At 43.6% G+C, this 26,939-nt stretch overlaps 1 protein-coding gene across 1 annotated transcript in view; it reads right to left on the minus strand.

Moving 5' to 3' along the window:
• The window catches only part of MYO16 (myosin XVI), a 441,642-nt gene that overhangs the window by 118,185 nt on the left and 296,518 nt on the right, over positions 1–26,939 (minus strand). The window contains exons 29-34 of the mRNA XM_040422330.1: positions 23,935–24,178; positions 11,585–11,656; positions 10,726–10,796; positions 9,299–9,511; positions 4,039–4,230; positions 2,297–3,445 (exon numbers count right to left, since the gene is read on the minus strand). Of these exons, the coding sequence (XP_040278264.1) occupies positions 2,297–3,445; positions 4,039–4,230; positions 9,299–9,511; positions 10,726–10,796; positions 11,585–11,656; positions 23,935–24,178 (1,941 nt within the window). The remainder of the gene's footprint in view (positions 1–2,296; positions 3,446–4,038; positions 4,231–9,298; positions 9,512–10,725; positions 10,797–11,584; positions 11,657–23,934; positions 24,179–26,939) is intronic.

The raw sequence follows: 26,939 nt of genomic DNA on the forward strand, positions 1-26,939 counted from the left end.
CTCAGTGTGGGAGGAAAACACCACACTGAGCATAGGAGGGAAGTGGGGAACAGGGAATCAGGCCTGAGAACTAGGGAAGGAAGATGGACACCTCCTAGTGAAAACCCTAACCAAAATCCTGACTGACTAATAGTATAAACAGACCCCAAAGGTAGGTGAGTTCATACGCAGGAATACATAGAGTCCTATCTAGCCCTATAGGACCCTGGTAACAATGGCAGGGACGAGACTACCTGTTCCTCCAAAAGGATGGACGAAAAGGAGTCTACTTCAGGCCTAATACAAACAATAGGGAAATGCACCACACAGAACCCAAACAAAATACAAAAGGGAAAGGAAAGACTTAACTTCAAAGAGGCTATGGAAGCACCAGGAACTCAGCTGAGATCCAACCACAAACAATCCACAGGCACAGAAGCTATAAACCGCACAGCATAGTGGGAGAGGCAACTATAAATAAGGAAGGTTAAATGACCACATAAGCAACACCTGGAGGCAGATCCTCCAGTCAACCTGTCAGATCAAACCACATGTTGCCAGTCTCACAGATCTCCTGCCACTAACTGTTGCTGGGACGTCCGTATGTCTTGGTACGTCCGTGACACCTGTCCTGTTTCTTTTTCTAGTGTACTAAATATTAAATGTAAAATGTCAGGTGCTGTTTTGCTCGATTTATCCTTGGCGAATCACTAAAACGTCACTAAAACTTTTGTTTGGAAGAAGAATTTTTGTGAAATTTGTGAAAAATCCAATTAATTTAGACTCTATTGGCTTATCTCTATTCTTTAACCAAATAATTAAGAATATTCTTCACATGAAAGTCTCTGATAGGTGTTCTATGGAACGCATTCAACAGTGTAACAAAACTTCAATTCAAGTCTAATCAGAAGTGAAATAATTCATAAAACACAGAATAGATTATACAGGGTGGGCCATTTATATGGATACACCTTAATAAAATGGGAATGGTTGGTGATATTAACTTCCTGTTTGTGGCACATTAGTATATGTGAGGGGGGAAACTTTTCAAGATGGGTGGTGACCATGGCGGCCATTTTGAAGTCGGCCATTTTGAATCCAACTTTTGTTTTTTCAATAGGAAGAGAGTCATGTGACACATCAAACTTATTACAAGCTTCCAGTATCCGTAGTTTCAGGTGCTGCACATCTCGTATCTTCACAGCATAGACGATTGCCTTCAGATGTTACGAGATGTGCACATCAAACTTATTGGGAATTTCACAAGAAAAACAATGATGTGCTTGGTTTTAACGTACCTTTATTCTTTCATGAGTTATTTACAAGTTTCTGACCACTTATAAAATGTGTTCAATGTGCTGCCCATTGTGTTGGATTGTCAATGCAATCCTCTTCTCCCACTCTTCACACACTGATAGCAACACCGCAGGAGAAATGCTAGCACAGGCTTCCAGTATCCGTAATTTCAGGTGCTGCACATCTCGTACCATCTGAAGGCAATCGTCTATGCTGTGAAGATACGAGATGTGCAGCACCTGAAACTTTTTTTGATGTGTCACATGACCCTCTTCCTATTGAAAAAACAAAAGTTGGATTCAAAATGGCCAACTTCAAAATGGCCACCATGGTCATCACCCATCTTGAAAAGTTTCCCCCCTCACATATACTAATGTGCCACAAACAGGAAGTTAATATCACCAACCATCCCCATTTTATTAAGGTGTATCCATATAAATGGCCCACCCTGTAGTATAGTAATAGTTCTGAGTTTTGCTTAAAGCGGTTGTCAAGCTTTGGAGCTGACAAACACTGGCATCGTCCCCTTGAACATAAAAGAGTCACTCACTTGTCCATGTTCCCACTGCTTTTCCATTCCTAGTAGCTTCTGTTCCCAGCAGGACTAAGAAACTGCTTGGTCCTGTGACCGCTGCATCAGTCACAGGCTTCAGAAGTTACAGCAGCTAGAACAGAACATCACTGCTATGACCACTGAAGCCTGTGATCATCTGTGATGGTCACGGAACCAAGCCACTTCTTGGTCCTGTGGGACTGGTAGGTGGTTTGTTTTATGTTCAGGGAGGACTCTGGTCATTTTTGGCAACAATGCCAGATAACCCCTATAATAACATAAAACAAAGATTGGGGCTACACATATCAGAACACTGCTATGCTACTCAGTATTAAAAAGTAACTCAAAAGTGACACCATCAGCTCATTTATACCTGATTTGTTAATACAAAAAATTAAAATATATAACAAAGGGGGAAATATATTCACTTGAAAGAAACTGATAATACTGGATGTCTCAATAAAATACCTTCAAGTTCACGAATCTTCCGGCCAGCAGCAGATTTCCTCAGTAGACTTCTTCCTGAATTAAACAACGTAGTCAACTCATCAAGTGGGCTAGTAACTTGACTTGCATTATTGACACTGGTTGTGAATGAAGAAGGAGATTTATTCTGTATTGTTCGTGCAATTTTCACTGGAGAAGAAAAGGGCAATTTGGTCATTGTGCTACTTGAACCATCAGTTAAAACAGGGCTAGATCTGGACAAAGATCTTAGTGTCTCTGAATTTATAGTCTTTTTAGCTGTATTAATTAACAATGCATATGGGGTGTCTGTGGGAAAAGCAAAGTGTGTTGAGGACTGGTAAGAAGCTGATGTTGGTACTGGGGGAGTAGAAGGTGGAGACATCCTACTTGATACACTGAACACAGTTAAAGCTGGTGATGATGGTCTTTCATTTTCTCCCTTTTGATGTTTTGAACACTGAGGCGATAAAGGACTGGAAGATTCAGACTGTATAGCATAGTTAATATTTGTGTCAAGAACAGGAAGTTTTATAACTTCAAGTGGTGTCAAAGGCGATTCATCAGAAGCAGGAGAGCAAGTTACTGGAGCTGGGGGAAACACCAGAAGGGGAGGTCTATGAGGAAGGAGGTTTGGAAATGGAGCTGGAATATCACATGGTTCCTTGAACTGCACATCCTCCTTTTTACTGACATTGTAACCTTCAACTTTAGCTAAGTTTATATTCCGCAAAAATATCTGTGAACCCCCAGTTGTAACTGTATTGCTATTAATTTGATCAGGATGGAAATATTTCATTTCTTCATAGACCGCTTCTCCCTGTTCTGGACTGTTGGCCTCAGTGGAACATTTCTTCTTGGCATTTCCAACCATCTCAATATATACGGGTTCATCTTCATCTTCTTCTCGTGACATATACAAAGTTAGATTACTTTGGTGAGGCCCATCTACAGAAGCTGCCCTTTGCATGGTCCCAAAATCACGATGACTTTTTCTGATTAACATACTTAATGGTTTTCCTTCTAAGCTGTGCACACATATCTCTTCATAAGAGCCACTTAGTTTTGTATTAGGACTTCTCTTTGGTTTTGGTGGTGGTATTTTTTTCATTGTGCTATAATCGTCGCTATGTGGTCTTGGCCGAGATAAAGCTAAAAAATAAATAAATAAATAAATATCATCTTCATTTGTAATTGTGGTTGGTAATAAAACAAGCCATCTAAAAGAAAGGTACAGTCTCAATAGCATTAATTGAACACATGAACATCAATATCAGATTGATGGGTTTTGATTCCCACCACCCACGCTAATCAGATGTTTAAGCTCTGCAGCCTCTTTATAGTATATCAAGCACAGAGCTATCAATTTTATAGTGGTTGTGCTTAGTTTTGCAGCTTTTTCTCATTCACTTGAAGGGAACTGATGAAAGACCCTGTGACAAATGGAGATGACATGACAGTCCAAGGAAGAGGCTGCAGACGTAGAATGGGTGCCATGATCCCTTTCAACAGCTGTTCAGTGTAAGTGACAAGAATCAGGTCAGAAATTGCTGACCTATCCTAAAGATAGAGCATCAATATTTAATTCCTGGAAAACCTATTTAAGATGAATGATTTAAATTGCTGCAAGAAAGAAAATATTTAAGACATACTATTCAACATCTCAGGAAGCCAAAGAGCCATCAAAGTAGCTGTATGCTTCTTACAAATATCAGTTGTTTCTAGCTGTCTGTAACTTAACTTACCATCATTATCAATTTCCTTAGTAGCTGCTATAAGACACGCACTAACAGCTTCATATGACGCACTTAATCTTGTAGTAGGATTTCTCTTTGGTTTTGGAGGAGGTTGTTTCCGAGGTGACAGTAGATTACCACCATCATCAAAACTTAATACTGTATGTAGTGAAAGGGACCTTGCTGATGCACCAGATGCTGAGCGAGACAAGCTCCCAGTAGTAAATGGAGCAATCACAGAAGAAGAATGAAAAAGATTTGGCGTGGAACGATATCCTACAAGACGACTTTCCAAAACCTTCACATTAATTTCATCAGTTCTGAAAAAGTAAAGAATAATAATAATTCTAGTAAAAAAGTGCAATAATAATAGTAAATAGGTTTCCCACATTTGACTTTAATGGTATATCCAGAGGATATGCTATAAAAATTTGATAGATGTCGGTCTTATCTCTGGGACCCTTACTCCCTCGCTCTCACTCTCAGTCCCCCAACTCTGTCTATTGAAGACATCACATCCAGACAGAGAATGAATGAGAGGTAATAGTGCATGTCCATGGCAGATAACCCTTTTAAAGAGGACCTTTCACCGATTCTTACCCTATGAACTAACTATACAGATAGGTAGAGCGGCACCCGGGGATCTCTCTGCACTTACTATTATCCCCGGGCGCCGCTCCGTTCTCCTGCTATGCCCTCCGGTATCTCCGTTCCCTAAGTTATGGTAGGCGGAGTCTGCCCTAGCGCTGGCCAATCGCACTGCAGAGCTCACAGCCTGCGATTGGCCAGCGCTAGGGCAGACTCCGCCTACCATAACTTAGGGATTGGTATCTCCGCCTACTATAACTTAGTGAGCGGAGATACCGGAGGGCATAGCGGGAGAACGGAGCGGCGCCCGGGGATAATAGTAAGTGCAGTGAGATCCCCGGGTGCCGCTCTACCTATCTGTATAGTTAGTTCATAGGGTAAGAATCGGTGAAAGGTCCTCTTTAACTAAATTTGCAGTTTTTTAATGAACACCAAATTACATTGTTAATCGTTTGCTTACACGTTGGCTTACACATTTTTTAACCAGTTCAAAACTGGGCCATTTACCCCTTCTAACCTACCAGATGTATGTTTGCTTTTTTGAGCACATGCGTCTTTGAAAGCCATCATTTTTTTTTTGTTCCATTCGATCAATAAATTCATTTTTGCAATGTTACATCCCCTTTCTGTAAATGTTGTTTTGATATTATAGGGGATTTGTAGTCCTAGCCTATCTGTTACTGACAGCAGGCTCCCCACTCCCACATCTGCATTATTAGCATGCAGTTGCAATCTCTGTAAGGATGTTCAGGCACTGTAGGACTTGGGATATAAAATAGATTTTTTTTAATGACCATTTTTAATAACCATTAAAAACTGTAACCAAACAGATGCATAACTGCCATTAAACACGGATGAAGGTTCAGCAAATGGATGCACACACTGATTCAAAATGACCATGAAAAATGATAGTTTTTCCGTTTTATTTCTTTATTTTTCATGTGTTAATGTACCCTAAAATTCAGAAACTTCAGGACTGCTAGATCAGAGCATTTGAAATAAAAATAAATAGATAAATAGATACTCTGCTTAACATTGAAATTACCAAGAAGGAAAACGCCAGTCTTAATAAGCCCCTGCGCTGGTGTTGGATCGACAAAATTATGTAGAGGCGCTGGCCTCTACATACAGTTACTTCAATGTATCCACCACAATGATGTATTCAATGATGAATGAGACGGCCTTCCCCATCCACACCATGCCCTTTTTATTTAGACCTAGCGCGAGCGGGGAAGAAGTAGCAGATTATACCGGAACATAGCATGAAACAGAAATCTGCTCCAGATATACGCAATAAAAGTGGCATATATTTGTTTGTAAATGACCCCCTAAATATTTAAAACATGTTGATTTATTCAGCATTGAGTATGAGCACCATGTACAGAAATACACACATTGGCATGCTATCAATGAGTTTATTTATGGTTGTCTAAGGACACGCTGAATGGGCAGGAAAATCATCAAAGGGCCGCTGCTGGCAACTCACTTTGCAATTGCTTACCAATGAGTTCCCAGATGTGCTCAATGGGAGACAAGTCCAGAGTCACTGCAGGCCATGGTAGCATGCTTAGGCCATGGAGGCTGCTTACAGTAGCACAAGCAACATGACCGGGCACTGTCCTGTTGAAAAACGGTTCCTGGAAAACTTCAAGAAATTGCTGTACTACTAGTTCCATGACCAGACCAATGTAACTCCCAGCTGTTAATGTACCTGAAATAAAGACTAGAGGGGTCTGGCTAATGTACATTATGCCACCCACACCATAATCCCAGGAATAGGATCAGTATGATGTTCCTTTGTGAAAGCCTTTTCATGGCATTGCCCACATGGTCTCCAGACCAATTTCCTGCTATCAATGTGTCTGAGACAAAGGTGGGACTCATTGCTGAAGCGGATAGACCTCCATTCCAGCCTTCTGTGCTATCTAGCTGTGCACTATGATAGCTTTTGAGAGCAGAGGTGTAAAGTCAATTGAAAAACTGTAACTGGATGTCTAGCTCATAGACCAGTGTCATGCAAAAGCCTTCTGATGGTTTGTACCTTAGGCTTGGGATGTGATGTCTAATTTCACTTGCAGTGCTGAATGGATCACTACACGTCATTCTTCTAATCCAATGATCTGTCTTTGCACAGGTGCACCTCTATGTCCCTCCTGCTGTCATTCCAGTTCATTATTGTTCTCCCAACCAGTAGGACATGCAACATTGAATAGCTGACATCTCAGGCTAGACATGTATACAGTGGCATAGGGATCACTATAGCAGCCATAGCAATGGCTATGGGGCCCTACGCCACTGGGGGCCCGGGCCGCCGGCTGAGTATTAAAAAATAAATACATTTCATGTGGCGAGTTGGTGGCGGTACGATAGGGGGCGGTACGATAGGGGGCGGCCTCCCTCCCATCCTCCCCATCATTGGTGGCAGCAGCAGTTCTGATATAAGCATAAGCAATGCACTGCACAGACCTGTGAAAAGTTACAAGAAGAAGGAGCGCCGGGCAGCCACAGCGCATGTAAGTATGCTGCTGACTAACTGACCATGGCAGACAGGACTTCAGTAGCGTCCTGGCCGCCACGGTAACCGATCGGAGCCCCAGCATTACACTGCTTGGACTCCGATTAGAACTGCCGCTGCCACCAATGATGTGGGGGAGGGGGGGCGCACTGCCCACCAATGATTTTAAAACTGGGGAGGGGGGAGCACTGCCCACCAATGATTTTAATACTGGGGAGGGGGGGACGCACTGCCCACCAATGATTTTAATACTGGGAAGGGGGGGAGGGCGGGAGGGCGCACTGCCCACCAATGATTTTAATACTGGGGAGGGGGGACTCACTGCCCACCAATGATTTTAATACAGGGGGGGGGAGCACTGCCCACTAATGATTTTTATACCGGAGGGTGCACTGCCCACCAATGATTTTAACACCGGGGAGGGCACAATGGGGCTGATGGAAAAAGAACTGGGGGCTGGTGAAAGGCACTGACTGGGGGCTGATGGAGATGCACTGACTGGGGGCTGATGGAGAGGCACTGGGGGGCCGCTGGTCAGAGGCACTGGGAGCTGATTGAGAGGCACTGGGGGCTGGTGAGAGGCACTGGGGGCTGGTGGAGAGGCTACTGGGGGCTGCTATAAGGCTACTGGGGGCTGTTATGTACTGGTACTGGCACCTAAAACAACTAAAATCAAAATAAGTTAACATCTGCCTTGTTAACCCTTTTGGTTGATGAACTTTCTTTTTGACTAACCATGTATTTCATCAGGAAACCAAAAATATAAGTAAAACCAGTATCTATTAACATTTACTAACACCTGTTCTGTTAACCTCCTTTGGCTTATCAATACCTGCTATTGAATATTCATTGGCAGGGGGGAGAGGGGGATAGTCAAAATAACTACCTGCTAACATTGTTGCTACTTCCCATGCTATCCCCCTTGGCTGAGGAATCTTTTGTGTTTAATTATCTACGTTATATTTTGGACTGTTATGTTTTATAATCTGCCGCAACTCTGTACTGTTCCCCCTGTTCTGGCCCGGATGAAGAGGTCTCCGTCTCATGTGGACTTGGTATTGTCCCCCCTATGGCATTAGGGGTGTGGACGAAACTGGGGACCTGAGGAATACTCCTGATATATTGACTTACCCTAAACTTTAATATTTAGTAACCTATTTTCAGGAGTCAAGATTGTTATTTGCTTTTTTTCCCTTTTCCTTTTTTTTTTTTTTCCCCTAATATTGTTAATGCTGTATGTTTTAAAATATAATGCCAGCAAAGGTCCCAGGTAGGAAGTCTCTGGGTGCAAGTGGCGGTAGCCCAGTATCAAAAATGGACAATTTTTTTAAGTCACCGCAATACAAGACCAGGACTAACTAGAAGGGTAACAGGGAGAATAAAATTGATCTGACAGACCCACCAAATATAGAGGGGATTGGTGATGGAGAAAAGGGAAAGAGTGATAAGCATGCAATAATAGAAGAGAGGATAGATATAGTGGATAAGAAGCTGACAGATATCCTGAATGCGGTTCAGCAGTCGAACCAGGCATTGGGAGATCTGTCCGCTAAAATTACTACAGTCCAAACTGATTTGTCCTTAATCAAAGATGAGATGAATAAAGTACGTGAGAAAGTTAAAGCTCTCCAGTTGGTCACAAAAGAGCTAAAGAGAGAGATGAATGGGATTAAGAATAGAATGGGGGCGCTAGAAACTGAAAATAACTCATTACAGGAAAGAGTCACTGAAATGGAGGATAGATCTCGCAGACTGAACATACGCCATGGTTATTAGAAGTGTTTGGAGTGGATAGACTGTCTATGGGGTTTTCGGTGGAGAGGGCCCACCGGATACCAAATAAACAGCCCCCGGTAGGGATCCCCCAAGAGCAATCTTGGCCAAAATGATAAATGTTCGGGATAGAGATGATGTTATGAAAAATAAAAGAATTCTACTTCCCCTGGAGTATAATGGGAGGGAAATTGGAATATATCCGGACTATTCGAGGGCAACACAGGAAAAACGCCTCCAATTTAGAGAGGTCAAGAAGAGAATGGCGGCAGCTAAGATCAAATACTCCCTCTACTACCCTACGAAAATGATTGATATACCTGGATCAAGCTAATTTTTTTAACCAACCAGATGAAGTATGGGAGTGGCTGGATGGTCTGGGGATAGGTCCCTGATTTATAGGTAATGTAATACTTAATGGAGACCGAGGTGGGGTTGATAGGTGGGGGGAGGGCAAAGTGTAAGAGTTAAGTGAACCGTCCGGCTCGTCTGACCAAGTGAGGGTGGGGTGGGATGGGGTTGATGGGGTCTTGGTGGTCACTATAGGATGCTCTCTCTCTCCCTCCTCCCTTCCCCCCCATCGTGGCGGATGCGGCGGACGTAGTGCTGAGTATGAAGACACATGAATAGAATATTCACGTGGAATATACGGGGAATGGCCGAGAAAGCGAAACAGGTGGTCATGTTTGACGTAGTGGCGAGGCATCTTCCAGCGGTTATATGTCTCCTTGAAACGCATCTCACATATGAGAATATTAGCATTGCAAAAAGGAAATGGGCAAAATATGATTACCATGCTTGCTGCTCGGCCTATTCCCGGGGCGTCAGTGTGTATGTCCACAGTAAGGTGGACTATATTCCAATTGACCCAGAAGGTAGATTTGTTTTTTCTGCACTGTCAGTTAAACGGTATTGTCTGCATATTGGAATTTGTGTATAGAGATGTCGCGAACATAAAATTTTCCGTTCGCGAACGGCGAACGCCAAATTACGCAAATGTTCGCGAACGTGCGAACCGCCATAGACTTCAATAGACAGGCGAATTTTAAAACCCACAGGGACTCTTTCTGGCCACAATAGTAATGGAAAAGTTGTTTCAAGGGGACTAACACCTGGACTTATGTAGTTGACGCAGAGTGTGGAAAGTTGAATTTGCAATGCGATTAATATAACCTGCATTAATCGCAATGCGATTACAACTTAGATCTGAGTTCCTAATGATTGTATTGCTAGAATTGACGAATATAACGATTATAGCACTATATTCTCAATCTTCGTTATATTCTAGCAATACAACCATTAGGAACCCAGCTCTAAGTTGAATTCGAAATGCGATTAATATAACCTGTATTAATCGCATTGCGATTACAACTTAGATCTGAGTTCCTAATGGTTGTATTGCTAGAATTGACGAATATAACGATTATAGCACTATATTCTCAATCTTCGTTATATTCTAGCAATACAACCATTAGGAACCCAGCTCTAAGTTGAATTCGAAATGCGATTAATATAACCTGGATTAATCGCATTGCGATTACAACTTAGTCAAATTTGTGACACTGCAGCTTCCAAATGAATCTAAGATGGATGCTGTCCTTGCTTTTTGATAGGAGGTGGGAGGGTCTGGGAGGGAGGGTATGCTGATTGGCTGGAATGTGTCTGCTGACTGTGAGGTACAGGGTCAAAGTTTGCTCAATGATGATGTATAGGGGGCGGACCGTGGCGAACGCGAACATGCGATGTTCGCCGGCGAATAGTTCGGGACATCTCTATTTGTGTATGTTCCTCCTCCCTTTTCTATGTCTGTCATGTCATACCTGGCGGACTTATTGGCTCTAGAGCAAGGTGCCCGGTTTTGGTAACCGGGGACTTTAATGATGTACTGAACCTAGAGGAATATAGATTTTCAGTAAAGTCTATATGAAAATAGCTCACCTCCTCACAATCACGGTCAGGTGCTCATATCTAAATTGATTCACCCTTCAAAAAAATATAACTTAAAATGGAAGACTCGCACACTTTACATATGGACCAACATGGGCAAAGTCTGAACTACAAATATGTTTATTACAGACATAATATGTTAAAATCTAAAATAAAATATCAATTATAAAATATTACACCCAATTTGTATAAAAGTATAGTGGTTCGAGATAAATAGCTAGCAATTAATTATGCGTTCTGAGGCATGGCAACATCAAATCGGCTGCTTGCATTATATTGTGAATCTAGAATCGCTGTTCAGTATCCTTTGTTGCAACAATGTATTCACAATGTCTCACTGCAGTGTTGGAAAAATAAACAATGTGTGTAGCCAATATAGCAATTAGTTGGTATCAGATTAATTATGGATTTTGTCCTTTTATGAGGATTCTAATAACCGGTCAACAAGATCCTTTTAATCAGTACTGATAACCCACCTCGTGGGCTTACCTTTGTTTGTCCCGACAGTTCGTCAATTCCCGTGGTGCCTTCTAAGGCCAACTGCAGACCGGCGTCCCGGCTGTGCCTATTCCCGGGGGCGTCAGTGTGTATGTCCACAGTAAGGTGGACTATATTCCAATTGTCCACAGAATTGACCCAGAAGGTAGATTTGTTTTTTCTGCACTGTCAGTTAAACGGTATTGTCTGCATATTGGCATTTGTGTATGTTCCTCCTCCCTTGTCATGTCATACCTGGCGGACTTTATTGGCTCTAGAGCAAGGTGCCCGGTTTTGGTAACTGGGGACTTTATTGATGTAATGAACCTAGAGGAATATAGATTTTCCAAGGATCATGTATGCAAAGCAAATAAAGATAAACTGACACTGCTAATAGGGGACTGCCGGGAGATGGCATTGACAGACATCTGGCGATATTTGTACGGTGAAAAAAGAGCATACTCCTGTTTTAGCCGGGCGAATACAGTAATGTCTAGAATAGACCTAGCTTTAGCTAATTTAGACTTTTTAGATATGGTAACAAAAATTATGTACGAAATACACACGATCTCTGACCATTCTCCAATAGTGGTAATGATTAAAATGGGGCTCTATAAGAAGAAAACGAGAAGCTTTAGACTAAACCCCCACTGGATTAAGTTGGTTAAGGAGCAGGAAAATATAACAAATGAGATCCGGGAATTTTGGCTATTGAATGCCCCGTCGGCACCTATGCAGTTTGTATGGGACTCTTTTAAAGCGCTTTTGCGCAGAGTTTATATAGCCAAGATTAACGGGGGGAAAAAAAGAGTATGCGGATAAAGTAGCATTAAAAAGAAGAGTCCAGTCCCTACAGGGAGAGATAGTTAATAATTCGAACTCCGCTGTACAAGTACAATTTGAAGAAGCTAGACTGGAGTATAAAAATTATCTGCTAGAAAAAGCACAACATAGGTTTTTTTTTTACAGGAGCCAAAGACTTTGCTCAGGCAGGGAAACCTGGAAATTTTTTATCATCTTTGATCGAAAACCCCAAAAACATTAATAGGATAAAAAATATCAGATTGTAAAATGGGGTGGGCACTACGTGCCCGGATGAGATAGAGCGGAAATTCGTTAAGTACTATAAAACCTGATATACAAACAATAATAAGCAGCAGGATAGAGACGTTGAAAAGTTCTTAGAGAACATTAATCTTCCCAGACTAACAGAGGAGGATTGTAAAATACTAAATCGGCCTATAGATTTAAAGAAGTTATCTGAAGCTGTCAAGACCATCCGGGGAAATTAGTCTCCAGGGACTGGCGGGCTCCCGTTTGAAATCTATCGCCAGTATGGTGATACAATCTTGCCAATGTTACTACAGGTGTTAAACAAAACCTACCAGACTGGTGAACTCTCTTTATCTTAATCTGAAGCTGTGATCACACTTATTTTAAAAAAGGGTAAAGATGAAAGAGAGATAGGGGCATATCGCCCGATCTCTCTGTTAAATACAGACTATAAAATCTGCGCAAAACTATTTGCTAATAGATTAAAGGGAGTTATAGACAGGCTAGTCCATCCAGACCAGACTGGGTTTATACCCAAGAGATTGGTACAATCCAGCATATGTAGAGCTTTTCTAAATATGCAGGTTGAGGAGGAGGGAGGTTCCCGCTCCATCCTGTCATTAGACGCTGAGAAGGCGTTTGACAGGGTGGAGTGGGATTATCTCTGGAAAGTAATGCATAGGATGAATCTGGGCCAATACTTTATTAAGTGGGTCCAGATTCTATATACCGTATATACCGGCGTATAAGACGACTTTTGAGCCCTAGAAAATATTTTCTAGGGTGGGGGGTCGTCTTATACGCCGGGTATGGCGGGCGCTGCAGTGCCAGGACGCCCGAATTATCATATATTCCTATGCGATCCTCTCCCTCTCCCTCTCTGTACTCACAACCTCAGTAGCAGGCCGGGCGGCAGCAGGCAGTGTAATAGGAGCCGACAGTGGAAGCTAGCCCCGCCTCTCCCTGCCGTCCAACCAATCAGAGGCAGCCAGCAGTCCAGCACTGACTCACAGCACAGGGGGAGGAGTCGCAGGGACTAAGAGAATCGTCTGAGTTTATTACCGTAGTTAAAAGAATCGAATGAGTCACAGACTGTCACCGAGTCCCTGCCAGGCTTCCTGCTCTGCGGCTCCCTGTCTCCTGACAAGTCCGTCCGGGGGGGTGGTATAGTATTGCATGTAGCAGAGCTGTGTGTGTACAGTGTGCTTGCAGCAATGTAGCAGAGCTGTGTGTGTACAGGGTGCTTGCAGCAATGTAGCAGAGCTGTAAGTGTACAGGGTGCTTGCAGCAATGTAGCAGAGCTGTGTGTGTACAGGGTGCTTGCAGCAATGTAGAAGAGCTGTGTGTGTGTACAGGGTGCTTGCAGCAATATAGCAGAGCTGTGTGTGTACAGGGTGCTTGCAGCAATGTAGCAGAGCTGTGTGTGTACAGGGTGCTTGCAGCAATGTAGCAGAGCTGTGTGTGTGTACAGGGTGCTTTCAGCAATGTAGCAGAGCTGTGTGTGTACAGGATGCTTGCAGCAATGTAGCAGAGCTGTGTGTGTACAGGGTGCTTGCAGCAATGTAGCAGAGCTGTGTGTGTACAGGGTGCTTGCAGCAATGTAGCAGAGCAGGAAGCCTGGCAGGGAGTAGTCTTATACGGCGAGTATATCCCAAACTCTATATTTTCAGTGTAAAAGTTGGGCCGGGGTCGTCTTATACGCCTAGTCGTCTTATACGCCGGCACATACGGTAATCATCCCAAAGCTAGAATAAATATCAATGGGGTATGGTCTGAGCATACAGAGTTGTTCAGAGGAACAAGACAGGGATGCCCCATTTCCCCTTTACTGTTTGCTCTATTTATAGAACCGCTGGCAGCCAAAATTAGATTGGATGAAAAGATTAAAGGTTTTGGTATGAACGGGACCTCTGATAAGATAAGTATGTATGCAGATGATATCTTAATCTTCTTGGAGAATCCAACATCTCAGCTGTTTCATTTTATGGAACTAAAAAACAAGTTTAGCGATATCTCGGGATATAAAATCAACTGGGCCAAATCAGTATTGTTACCGCTTGATCCATCACCCCTACTGTATTCTGTAGAAATCAGGGTATTAAAACCTATGGAATCCTTTGAATATCTGGTTGTAAAGCTGAGTGCGAGCATCCTAGACTTCACGAAACTAAATGTTTTCCCTTTGTTGATTAGATGCAAAAGCATGATTGATTAGCCGCACAAAGTCCAGAGAGCGCAGGTACAGCATGAACGCCAGGCACACTCTGCTTTTAACCCCGTTCCGCTTTGGCCAAAATGTACACCAATGCCTCATTCAACATCCAGCATGGAGGCAGGGCGGAGTGCTGGTTGCAGAGTGCTATTGCATTTGTGTTCTTTTCTTTGTATATGTATTTCGCCATAGCGATGTGCACATAGGGTTGTGCTGACTGAATACCCGAATTTTTTCTTTGTAGTATATATTGGAGGCGTGGCGATCTCCATGCAGTCATGCACACCTGACCAGCTAGTCTGCCCTGGAGGCTGGTTTTAAAGTCAGTATAAAACTGAGTCTACTTCTACAGGGCCTACCAGTGGCCATTTGGCTCCAGGAGAAGTATATAGTGGGCTCAGCATGCATGTTGGTACTTGCATCCCTGGATCCGATGAAAGCTGTAACGGCACCGGACGGGGTTAAAAGCAGAGTGTGCCTGGCGTTCATGCTGTACCTGCGCTCTCTGGACTTTGTGTGGCTGTCATGGCCCATAAACAGGTAGGAACTAGTGTTAGGGACCACTCATAGAGGCGACCTTGACGTGGTGAGTGGCTTATTACGCTTTGGCCAAAATGTACACCAATGCCTCATTCAACATCCAGCATGGAGGCAGGGCGGAGTGCTGGTCGCAGAGTGCTATTGCATTTGTGTTCTTTTCTTTGTACATCTAGGATTAGACCTGCATAAGTGACTGTCACATTTAGGCCAGAAATACGGCTTTTTTGTTACTGGGGTGAAAAAGCCTCTGATATACTGCACATCTAGGATTAGATATGCATAAGTGACTGTCACATTTAGGCCAGAAATTCGGCTTTTTGGTTACTGGGGTGAAAAAACCCTCTGATATACTGCACATCTGGGATAAGACGTACATAAGTGAGTGTCACATTTAGGCCACAAATACCGCTGTCATATAGAGTTTTAAAAAAAAAATAGAGTGCAATACACTACATCAGGGTTTATATTGGCGGTTAATTATTTTTAACATACTTAACCACTTTTCACTTTGCTTTGTGAACGCTAACTATGAGGCAAACATCTAATAAGGGACGCGGTCATTGTCATGGTGGTGGTGTTGGTGGAGCCTCTGGTGCAGGGAGAGGACGTGGTCGTTCTGCCACAGCTACACGTCCTACTGAACCTACTACCTCAGGTCCCAGTAGCCGCCAGAATCTACAGCGATATTTGGTCGGGTCTAATGCCGTTCTAAGGATGGTAAGGCCTGAGCAAGTACAGGCGCTAGTCAATTGGGTGGCCGACAGTGGATCCAGCATGTTCACATTATCTCCCACCCAGTCTTCTGCAGAAAGAGCACAGGTGGCGCCTGAAACACATGCCCATCAGTCTGTCACATCACCCCCGTGCATATCGGGGAACCTGTCTGAGCCTCAAGTCATGCAGCAGTCTCTTATGCTGTGTGAAGACTCTGCTGGCAGGGTTTCCCAAGGGCATCCACCTAGCCCTTCCCCAGGGGTAGAAGACATAGAATGCACTGACGCGCAACCACTTATGTTTCCTGATGAGGACATGGGAATACCACCTCAGCATGTCTCTGATGATGACAAAACACAGGTGCCAACTGCTGCGTCTTTCAGCAGTGTGCAGACCGAAAAGGAGGTCAGGGAGGAAGACTGGGTGGAAGACGATGCAGGGGACGTTGAGGTCCTAGACCCCACATGGAATGAAGATCATGCCACTGACTTTCAGAGTTCGGAGGAAGAGGCAGTGGTGAGACCGAGCCAACAGCATAGCAAAAGTGGGAGCAGGGTGCAAAAGCAGAGCAGCCGTCGCCAAAACAGTTCGCCTGCTACTGGCCACCATCACCAGGGACCGAGCACACCAAAGGCAGCTTCAAGGAGTTACTTATTATGGCACTTCTTCACACAATATGCTGATGACAAGACACAAGTTGCTTGCACGCTGTGCCATCAGAGCCTGAAGTGAGGCATTAACGTTCTGAACCTTAGCACAACCTGCATGACCAGGCATCTACATGCGAGACACTGGCTGCAGTAGAGTAAGCACCTTCAAAACCAAGTCACCAAGCATCTCCACCATGTCACACGGAAGCGTTCAGCTCTCCATCTCACAAACCTTTGAGAGAAAGCGTAAATTCCCACCTTGCCACCCTCGATCGCTGGCCCTGAATGACAGCATTTCTAAACTGCTGGCCTTTGAAATGCTGTCATTCAGGCTGGTGGAGACGGACAGCTTCAAACAGCTCATGTCGCTTGCTGTCCCACAGTACGTCGTTCCCAGCCGCCACTACTTCTCCAGGAGAGCCGTGCCCTCCCTGCACAACCAAGTTTCGGATAAAATCAAGTGTGCACTGCGCAACGCCATCTGTGGCAAGATCCACCTAATCACAGATACGTGGACCAGTAAGCATGGCCAGGAACGCTATATCTCCCTAACTGCACACTGGGTAAATGTAGTGGCGGCTGGGCCCCAGGCGGAGAGCTGTTTGGCGCACCATTCTTTGCCTCCTGTTGCCTCCTCTTCCTACTCGGCTTCCTCCTCCTCTTCTACTACCTCCTCATCTGGTCAGCGACAGACCTTCACCACCAACTTCAGCACAGCCAGGGGTAAATGTCAGCAGTCCATTCTGAAACTGATGTGTTTGGGGGAAAGGCCCCACACCGCGCAGGAGTTGTGGCGGGGTATAGAACAACAGACCGACGAGTGGCTGCTGCCAGTGGGCCTCAAGCCCGGCCTGGTGGTGTGCGATAATGGGCGAAATCTCGTTGCAGCTCTGAGACTAGCTGGTTTGACGCACATCCCTTGCCTGGTGCATGTGCTGAATTTGGTGGTGCAGAAATTCATTCACAACTACCCCGACATGTCAGAGCTGCTGCATAATGTGTGGGCCGTCTGTGCGCGCTTCCGGCATTCACATCCTGCCACCGCTCGGCTGTCTGCTCTACAGCGTAACTTCGGCCTTCCCGCTCACCACCTCATATGCGACGTGCCCACCAGGTGGAACTCCACCTTGCATATGCTGGAGAGACTGTGCGAGCAGCAGCAGGCCATAGTGGAGTTTCACCTGTAGCACGCACAGGTGAGTCGCACTGCAGAACAGCACCACTTCACCACCAATGACTGGGCCTCCATGCGAGACCTGTGTCCCCTGTTGCGCTGTTTCGAGTACTCCACCAACATCGCCAGTGGCGATGACGCCGTTATTAGCATTACAATTCCACTTCTATGTCTCCTTGAGAAAACACTTAGGGCGATGATGGAAGAGGATGTGGCCCAGGACGAGGAGGAGGAAGAGGGGTCATCTCTAACACTTTCAGGCCAGTCTTTTAGAAGTGGCTCAGAAAGAGGATTTTTGCAACAGCAGAGGCCAGGTACAAATTTGGCCAGCCATGACCCACTACTGGAGGACGAGGAGGATGAGGAAGAGGAGGAGGATGGGGATGAAGCATGTTCACAGCGGGGTGGTATCCAACGCAGCTCGGGCCCATTACTGGTGCGTGGCTGGGGGGATACGGAGGACGCAGACGATACACCTCCCACAGAGGACAGCTTGTCCTTACCTCTGGGCAGCCTGCCACACATGAGCGACTACATGCTGCAGTGCCTGCGCAATGACTGCAGAGTTGCCCACATTTTAATGTGTGCTGACTACTGGGTGACCACCCTGCTGGATCCCCGTTACAAAGACAATGTGCCATCCTTAATTCCCTCACTGGAGCGTGATCGGAAGATGCGCGACTACAGGCGCACGCTGGTAGACGCGCTCCTGAGAGCATTCCCGACTGACGCCGGGGGACAAGTGGAAGCACAAGGTGAAGGCAGGGGAGGAGGAAGAGGTCGCCAACGCAGCTGTGTCAGCGCCAGCACCTCAGAAGGCAAGGTTAGAATGGCCAACATGTGGAAAAGCTTTGTCACCTCGCTGCAACAACCACCCCAACTACTGATATGGAGCGTGTTAGCAGGAGGCAGCATTTGAACAACATGGTGGAACAGTACCTGTGCACACGTCTACACGTACTGACTGATGGTTCTGCCCCATTCAACTTCTGGGTCTCCAAATTGTCCACATGGCCAGAGCTTGCCCTGTATGCCTTGGAGGTGCTGGCCTGCCCTGCAGCCAGTGTACTCTTTGAATGTGTATTTAGCACGGCAGGAGGCGTCATTAGAGACAGATGCAGCCGCCTGTCCACAGCCAACGTGGACAAGCTCACGTTCATTAAAATGAACCAGGCTTCGATCCCACAAGACTTGTCTGTACCTTGTGCAGAATAGACATTTATACCACCATCAAACATACATTCTTGTACTCAAGTCAAGTGCAATGATTCTTTGTTTTCTTTTTTTTTATTTGTCCCAATATTTTGGGGTCTTACCTACCACAATAAAAAAATAAAAAAAACATTGTTGGCTTCCTGTTCCTCCTCCATTGCTCCCTCCACCTACTACAACACCACATTCACCGCCTCCTCAACCTCCGACTCCATATCCACCTCCTTCTCTGAGTTGCAGGTTAATAATTTCTAATTTTTAGTTATTTTATTTCATTTTAAGTTATTTCCCTATCCACATTTGTTTGCAGAGCAGTTGCCATGCTCTTAAGCACATTTTACCGCCTTTTACATCCCTCTAGCCCAGTGGTTCTCAACCTTTCTAAAGCCGTGACCCCTTAATACAGTTCCTCATGTTGTGGTGACCCCCAACCATTACAATTTTTTTCCTTGCTACGTCATAACTAATTTTGCTACTGTTATGATGACCCACCAAAAACACGCACAGACACCAATGCACCAAATGTTAATTCAAATACACAAGTATTCATTCATAACCACAGAACTTTAGCATAAATACAAAATATTTGTAAACCAAATAAATAACTTTAAAATAAATAATAAACAACAAATACCCCCTAAAAAATTAAATCAGTGGTGCGCACAGTACCCCTCAAATAAATAACTCAGTGGTGCTCACAGTACCCCCCCCCAAAAAATAAAAAATAAATCAGCGGTGCTCAGGGTACCCCTTAAATAAATAAATCAGTGGTGCTTCAAGTCCCCCCCAAATAAATAAAGGTTTCCCCCAAATAAATAAATCAATGGTGCTCAGGGTCCCCCAAATAAATAAATCAGAAGTGCTCAGGGTCCCCCAAATAAATAAATCAGCGGGGCTTCAGGTCTCCCCCAAATAAATAAATCAGCGGTGCTCAGGGTACCCCCAAATAAATAAATCAGTGGTGCATCAGGTTTCCCCCAAATAAATAAATCAATGGTGCTCAGGGTCCCCCAAATAAATAAATCAGAAGTGCTCAGGGTCCCCCAAATAAATAAATCAGCGGGGCTTCAGGTCTCCCCCAAATAAATAAATCAGCGGTGCTCAGGGTACCCCCAAATAAATCAGTGCTGCATCAGGTTTCCCCCAAATAAATAAATCAATGGTGCATCAGGTTTCCCCCAAATAAATAAATCAATGGTGCTCAGGGTCCCCCAAATAAATAAATCAGCGGTGCTTCATGTCCCCCCAAATAAATTAAGCCTTGCTCAGCCTAATAATTAAAATAAAATTAGCCAGACTCAGCCAGGCTCAATTAAATCATTGGTGGCAGTGGTGCTCAGCGGCGGTGTCATTAACAAAAAAACTCAGACCTCAGCAGACAGGCGGCCCGACTTACCCGTCCAGACGTCAGGCTCCTTCAAGCACAGGCAGTGTTAGGACATCACTTCCTGTGCGCGAGGATAAGGGGCCGCTGCCGTTGTGCGGGCGACCCACAATAGGAAGCCTCAGGCGACCCCCCGGAAAGGGCCGATCGACCCCCAAAGGGGTCGCGACCCCTAGGTTGAGAACCGCTGCTAGCCTTTTCAAGGACTATTTTAAAAAGTGCCAATCTCTCAAAATCCTCTGTTCTATTGCTGGGTGACATGAACCCCCTTTTGCCGTGAATGAACCTCTGCTGTGCCTGGGTGACAGGGGCCTAAATCTCTCAAAATCCTCTGTTCTATTGCTGGGTGACATGAACCACCTTTTGATGTGAATGAACCCTTGCTGTGCCTGGGTGACAGGGGCCTAAACCTCTTAAAATCCTCTGTTCTATTGCTGGGTGACATGAACCCCTTATTGCGGTGAATGAACCCCTGGTGTGCCTGGGTGACAGGGGCCTAAATCTCTCAAAATCCTCTGTTGTATTGCTGGGTGACAAGATCCCCCTTTTGCCATGAATGAACCCCTGCTGTGCCTGGGTGAAATGTGCCTCGTTCTCTCAAAATCGTCTGTTCTATTGCTGGGTGACATGAACCCCCTTTTGCCGTGAATGAACCCCTGCTCTGCATTGCTGACAGGGAACTAAATTTTGTGAAAACATCTGTTACTGATCGGAAGATGCGCGACTACAAGCGCACGCTGCTGATGGCATTCCCACCTGACAGCAGGGGCACAGTGGAAGCACAAGGCGAAGGCAGTGGAGGAGTAAGAGGTCGCCAACGCAGCTGGGGCACCGCCAGCACCTGAGAAGACAGGGTTAGCATGGCCAAAATGTGGAAAAGCTTTGTCAACCTTGGAGGTGCTGACCTGCCCTGCAGCCAGTGTATAGTGTGAACGTGTGTTTAGCACGGCAGAGAGCATTATCACAGGCCGCAGCCAATGTTGATAAGCTTACGTTTATTAAAATGAACCAGGCATGGATCCCACAGGACTTGTCCGTACCTTATGCAGAATAAACATTTATACCAGCCTCAACCATCCATTCTTGTACTCAAGTGCACTTATTCTTTGTTTTATTTTGTTATATGTCCCAATATTTTGGGGGATACCCCAATTAAAAAAATAAATAAATAACACAAATCAGTGTTGGCTACCTATTCCTCCTTCACCGCCGCTTCCACCTACACCGCCACGTCAACCTACACTGCCACATCCACCCATCCACCGCCTCCTCAACCTCCTACTCCTAGATCTAGATTGTTATTTTAAATTTTTCTGTATTTTATATTATTATAAGTAATTTCCCTATCCACATTTGTTTGCAGAACAGTTGCCATGCTCTTAAGCACATTTTGATGCCTTTTGCAGCCCTCTAGCCCTTTCCAGGACTATTTTAGAGCCATTTTAGTGCCCAAAAGTTTGGGTGCCCATTGACTTCAATGGGGTTCGGGTTCGGGTTCAAGTTCGGGTCCCGAACCCGAACTTTTTTTTCAAGTTCGGCCGAACCTGCCGAACCCGAACATCCAGGTGTCCGCTCAACTCTAGTAATGACTAAAAAAGACCTACATGTTTCGGATAATCCCAAACGTATCCTTACTCATGGTCTGGTCATGACAAAGGATACGTTTGTGCTTATCTGAAACATGTAAGTCCGTTTTATTTATTTTTGTAGCTGTGGATGGTATTTTTAATATGACTGAATGAAAGCATCTGCTTTTATGGAGGCGAGTGCCAGAAGTTTGTTATGCACAAGTGTATGAACTAGAGCCAACACAGAGATCCAAAGCACCGCTCTGATGCAAGGGGAAGAACATGGAACTACAACTAGGGCTGTGGTAAGCTGAAATATTCATCTATATTTGTTATTATTCAACATAAGATATTAACAACACCTGCTACTTCCTCAATTTGCATGACCTTAAGGCTTGCCCTTTTTGGTATTTCAAGTTCAATGTTGAGGAGGATAGATAGATAGATAGACCTGACTGCAGGAGTTCTTCCTGCCGGAGTCCCAAATGATCAACTAATATTTCAAAGGGAAACTACTGGTGTCTACATATTTATTTTGCAGAAATATGAGATGAAATGGGACATTAGACTTAGCACTTAGAAAGGCAAGATTGAGAAGGGGTACAGGGTGCACCTTCTTCTCAGGTGATATTTAAAAAGCAAAAAAATACATTTTAAATAATTAAAAAATAAAGATCCCTAAGTAACAGTTAAATTGCTCATGATATGGAACTGGTATTTTAAAATGTTTATTTGAAAAGCAACAATAAGATTTCATAGACCAGTAGTTTTCAGGGAATGTAGAGCTCTCATTGAGATGAAGATAAACATGGTTGGGAAATACCGAACAGCAGTCAAGTACAATTATTAATATTATAATCACCTAATGGTCCTAATTACTTCAGCAGATGAAGTGCATCGGTGCACTTCTTTGTACACTATTAAACACAACCCCAAATGGAGTGCAAAAACACCTTGATGAATAAAAATCAACTTTTATTAAATACAAAGTTAAAAAGTAAAAATCACAGCAAAAACATGATAGTAGGGAAAAACAACTGCACACAATCTCTAATACTCCCTCTGAATATTAGTAAAATCGGGAGAGATAGGCAATTTGTAATAATATTAGTAACCCTACGCGAAACGGACCTACAGCTAAATCATATGATGCACACTGCAATCCTTAAAGAGGACCTTTCACCGATTCTTACCCTATGAACTAACTATACAGACATGTGGAGCGGCGCCCGGGGATCTCTCTGCACTTACTATTATCCCCGGGCGCCGCTCCGTTCTCCTGCTATGCCCTCCGGTATCTCCGTTCTCTAAGTTATGGTAGGTGGAGTCTGCCCTAGCGCTGGCCAATCGCATTGCAGAGCTCACAGCCTGGGAGAAAATAACCTCCCAGGCTGTGAGCTCTGCGCTGCGATTGGCCAGCGCTAGGGCAGACTCCGCCTACCATAACTTAGGGACTGGTATCTCCGCCTACTATAACTTAGTGAGCGGAGATACCGGAGGGCATAGCAGGAGAACGGAGCGGCGCCCGGGGATAACAGTAAGTGCAGTGAGATCCCCGGGCGCCGCTCTACATATCTGTATAGTTAGTTCATAGGGTAAGAATCGGTGAAAGGTCCTCTTTAATATGCTGTGGGGTCACCTATGACCGTTCCTAAGTGTAACAAAATAAATACCGATCTATATTTCTGAGGAAGCCATAATACGCAAAACGCGTATCAAAGATTGACACCACCTCTACACCCTCCGATTGTAATTAGGTATGTTTACCTTATGTTTGCACTTAGGGTTTATGGGAATATAGATCGGTATTTACTTTGTTACCCTTAGGAACGGTCATAGGTGATAGGTCATAGGTTAAAGAATCTGGATTCAGAGATAAGCTGATCACCACACCGGCTTCTTGATAAAGAAAAAAGGATGTCATCATGAAAAAGCTTCTTTAATCTAAGTCCAACATATAATAAGTTTCATGGTCACTAGCCTTCGCTATGCTGAATTCAGTTGCCAAACTCCACCAAAGTTAGAATAAAGAAGTAAGCTTTAGCGTTAACTCAGCGTGACATTTAAAAAAAAATGTCTATATCACTTGAACAAATACCTGGAAGAAATGTCTTTCTTATTAACAGACGATCCTGTTGTGTCATCATTTTTTACATCTGGATCAATGCGAAGTCTGTCTTTCTCACGGGTGATGTCAGATGCATTCTGAATAACCAGAGAGTGGTAGGCATTCTGTCCTAGGTTCTCCACAGTGAGTAGAAAGTCTTCAATACAAGTATCCTCACTTTGTTTAATGCTCATTTTTTGACAGAGATGTTGACGGGCTAAAAACCTTCTCACAACTATGGTAATAAATAAAAATAAGTAACATAAATTGGAAAGGCTACATTACATATAGAAGCATGCCGTACATATATAATAAATACTTTAAAGTTAATAAATATTGTTCTCATCTGACTGGAAGGATGATATTTTATATATACCGAATGTGTTTTTAAAATTTAGATACATAAAAGACATGGGGGGGATTTATCAAGTCCTACACTCTAGAATTCTGTATTCAAAAAGTGGCAAAATAGAACTTTTGTGACTTTTGAGGTCACTTGTGCAAAATTTGTACGACTTTTTGAAAAGTAGGCGGAAAAGTTGACATGGTTAGCTATGTTAATGAATTTCAATCAAGAGTGGAAAGTCGCAAAAAAAGTCCTAAAGAAACTTCAATAGGGTTGATGTAATAAACTGAAGTAGCATTTCTGGATGGAAGTGTTAGGTTTAAAGACTAGCCAATTTAACAAACGTGTGCCATTTGATAGATTTGGTGCCAGGTATAACAACGCAGACTCAAGGAAAACTGACTTCAAATATTACCCTTATTACCTATAGGTTAAATCATGTTTTTAATGTTAAACATATTTTTAAATATCATAGGTTAAATTATATTTTTGGTATTTTTAATTCCACTTTAATTTTAATTCCACCATAGATATTAAACAATCACCATATACAGTCAGGTCCATAAAAATTGGGACATCGACACAATTGTAAAATTTTTGGCTCTATACACCACCACAATGGATTTGAAATTAAACAAACAAGATGTGCTTTGAGGACAGACTGTCAGCTTTAATGTGAGGGTATTTACATCCAAATCAGGTGAACGGTGTAGGAATTACAACAGTTTGCATTTGTACCTCCCACTTGTTAAGAGGCCAAAAGTATTGGGACAATTGGCTTCTCAGCTGTTCCATGGCCAGGTGTGTGTTATTCCCTCATTATCCAAATTACAATGAGCAGATAAAAGGTCCAGAGTTCATTTCAAGTGTGCTATTTGCATTTGGAATCTGTTGCTGTCAACTCTCAAGATGAGATCCAAAGAGCTGTCACTATCAGTAAAGCAAGCCATCATTAGGATGAAAAAACAAAACAAACCCATTAGAGAGCTAGCAAAAACATTAGGCGTGGCCAAAACAACTGTTTGGAACATTCTTAAAAAGAAGGAACGCACCGGTGAGCTCAGCTACACCAAAAGACCCGGAAGACCATGGAAAACAACTGTGGTGGATAACCAAAGAATTCTTTCCCTGGTGAAGAAAATACCCTTCCCAACAGTTGGCCAGATCAAGAACACTCTCCAGGCGGTAGGTGTATGTGTGTCAAGGTCAACAATCAAGAGAAGACTTCACCAGAGGGAATACAGAGGGTTCACCACAAGATGTAAACCATTGGTGAGCCTCAAAAACAGGAAGGCCACATTAGAGTTTGCCAAACAACATCTAAAAAAGCCTTCACAGTTCTGGAACAACGTCCTATGGACTGATGAGACCTAGATCAACTTGTACCAGAGTGATGGGAAGAGAAGAGCATGGAGAAGGAAAGGAACTGCTCATGATTCTAAGCATGCCACCTCATCAGTGAAGCATAGTGGTGGTAATGTCATGGCGTGGGCATGTATGGCTGCCAATGGAACTGGTTCTCTTGTATTTATTGATGATGTGACTACTGACAAAAGCAACAGGATGAATTCTGAAGTGTTTCGGGCAATATTATCTGCTCATATTCAGCCAAATGCTTCAGAACTCATTGGACGGCGCTTCACAGTGCAGATGGACAAAGACCCAAAGCATACAGCAAAAGCAACCAAAGAGCTTTTTAAGGGAAAGAAGTAGAATGTTAGGCAATGGCCAAGTCAATCATCTGACCTGAATCCGATTGAGCATGCATTTCACTTGCTGAAGACAAAACTGAAGGGAAAATTCCCCAAGAACAAGCAGGAACTGAAGACAGTTGCAGTAGAGGCCTGGCAGAGCATCACAAGGGATGAAACCCAGCGTCTGGTGATGTCTATGCGGTCCAGACTTCAGGCTGTAATTGACTGCAAAGGATTTGCAACCAAGTATTAAAAAGTGAAAGTTTGATTAATGATTAATATTCTGTCCCATTACTTTTGGTCCCTTAACAAGTGGGAGGCACATATGCAAACTGTTGTAATTCCTACACCGTTCACCTGATTTGGATGTAAATATCCTCAAATTAAAGCTGACAGTCTGCAGTTAAAGCACATCTTGTTCGTTTCATTTCAAATCCATTGTGGTGGTGTATAGAGCCAAAAATGTTCGAACTTTGTTGATGTCCCAATATTTATGGACCTGACTGTATATTTACACTGTAAGCAACTCTTACAATAAATAATCTTGTATTGTACTTCAACAATACAAAAGAAGGCATTAAATATATACCTGCTCTGCAATTAGTAAAATAAATGTTGTGCTATTGTCTGCTACAATCAGCTGTTACTGCTTATTTACCAAATTGTGCGCAGGTTCTCCCTATCACGTAGAACTCACAAGATAAGAAGTGTGGGACTTGTGTGCATACATATTGACATTACCTTTATTTTAGTTATATACTGGTGACAGATAATTATTTACTTTGTAAAAAGTCAGGTATTACGTCTCTGTTTATTTCAACTCAAGATATGGCTGCATTTCATTGTTGTCATTGTAACTATCTACCAATATACTTCCTCGTTCTCAAGGGAGAGAGAACTATAAAATGGTGCTGTAATGTTCTTTAGGCTTTATATAGAATGAAAGTACAAGTAAA

The sequence above is a fragment of the Bufo bufo genome, chromosome 3 (assembly GCF_905171765.1).
Source record: "Bufo bufo chromosome 3, aBufBuf1.1, whole genome shotgun sequence".
Lineage (NCBI taxonomy): Eukaryota > Metazoa > Chordata > Amphibia > Anura > Bufonidae > Bufo > Bufo bufo.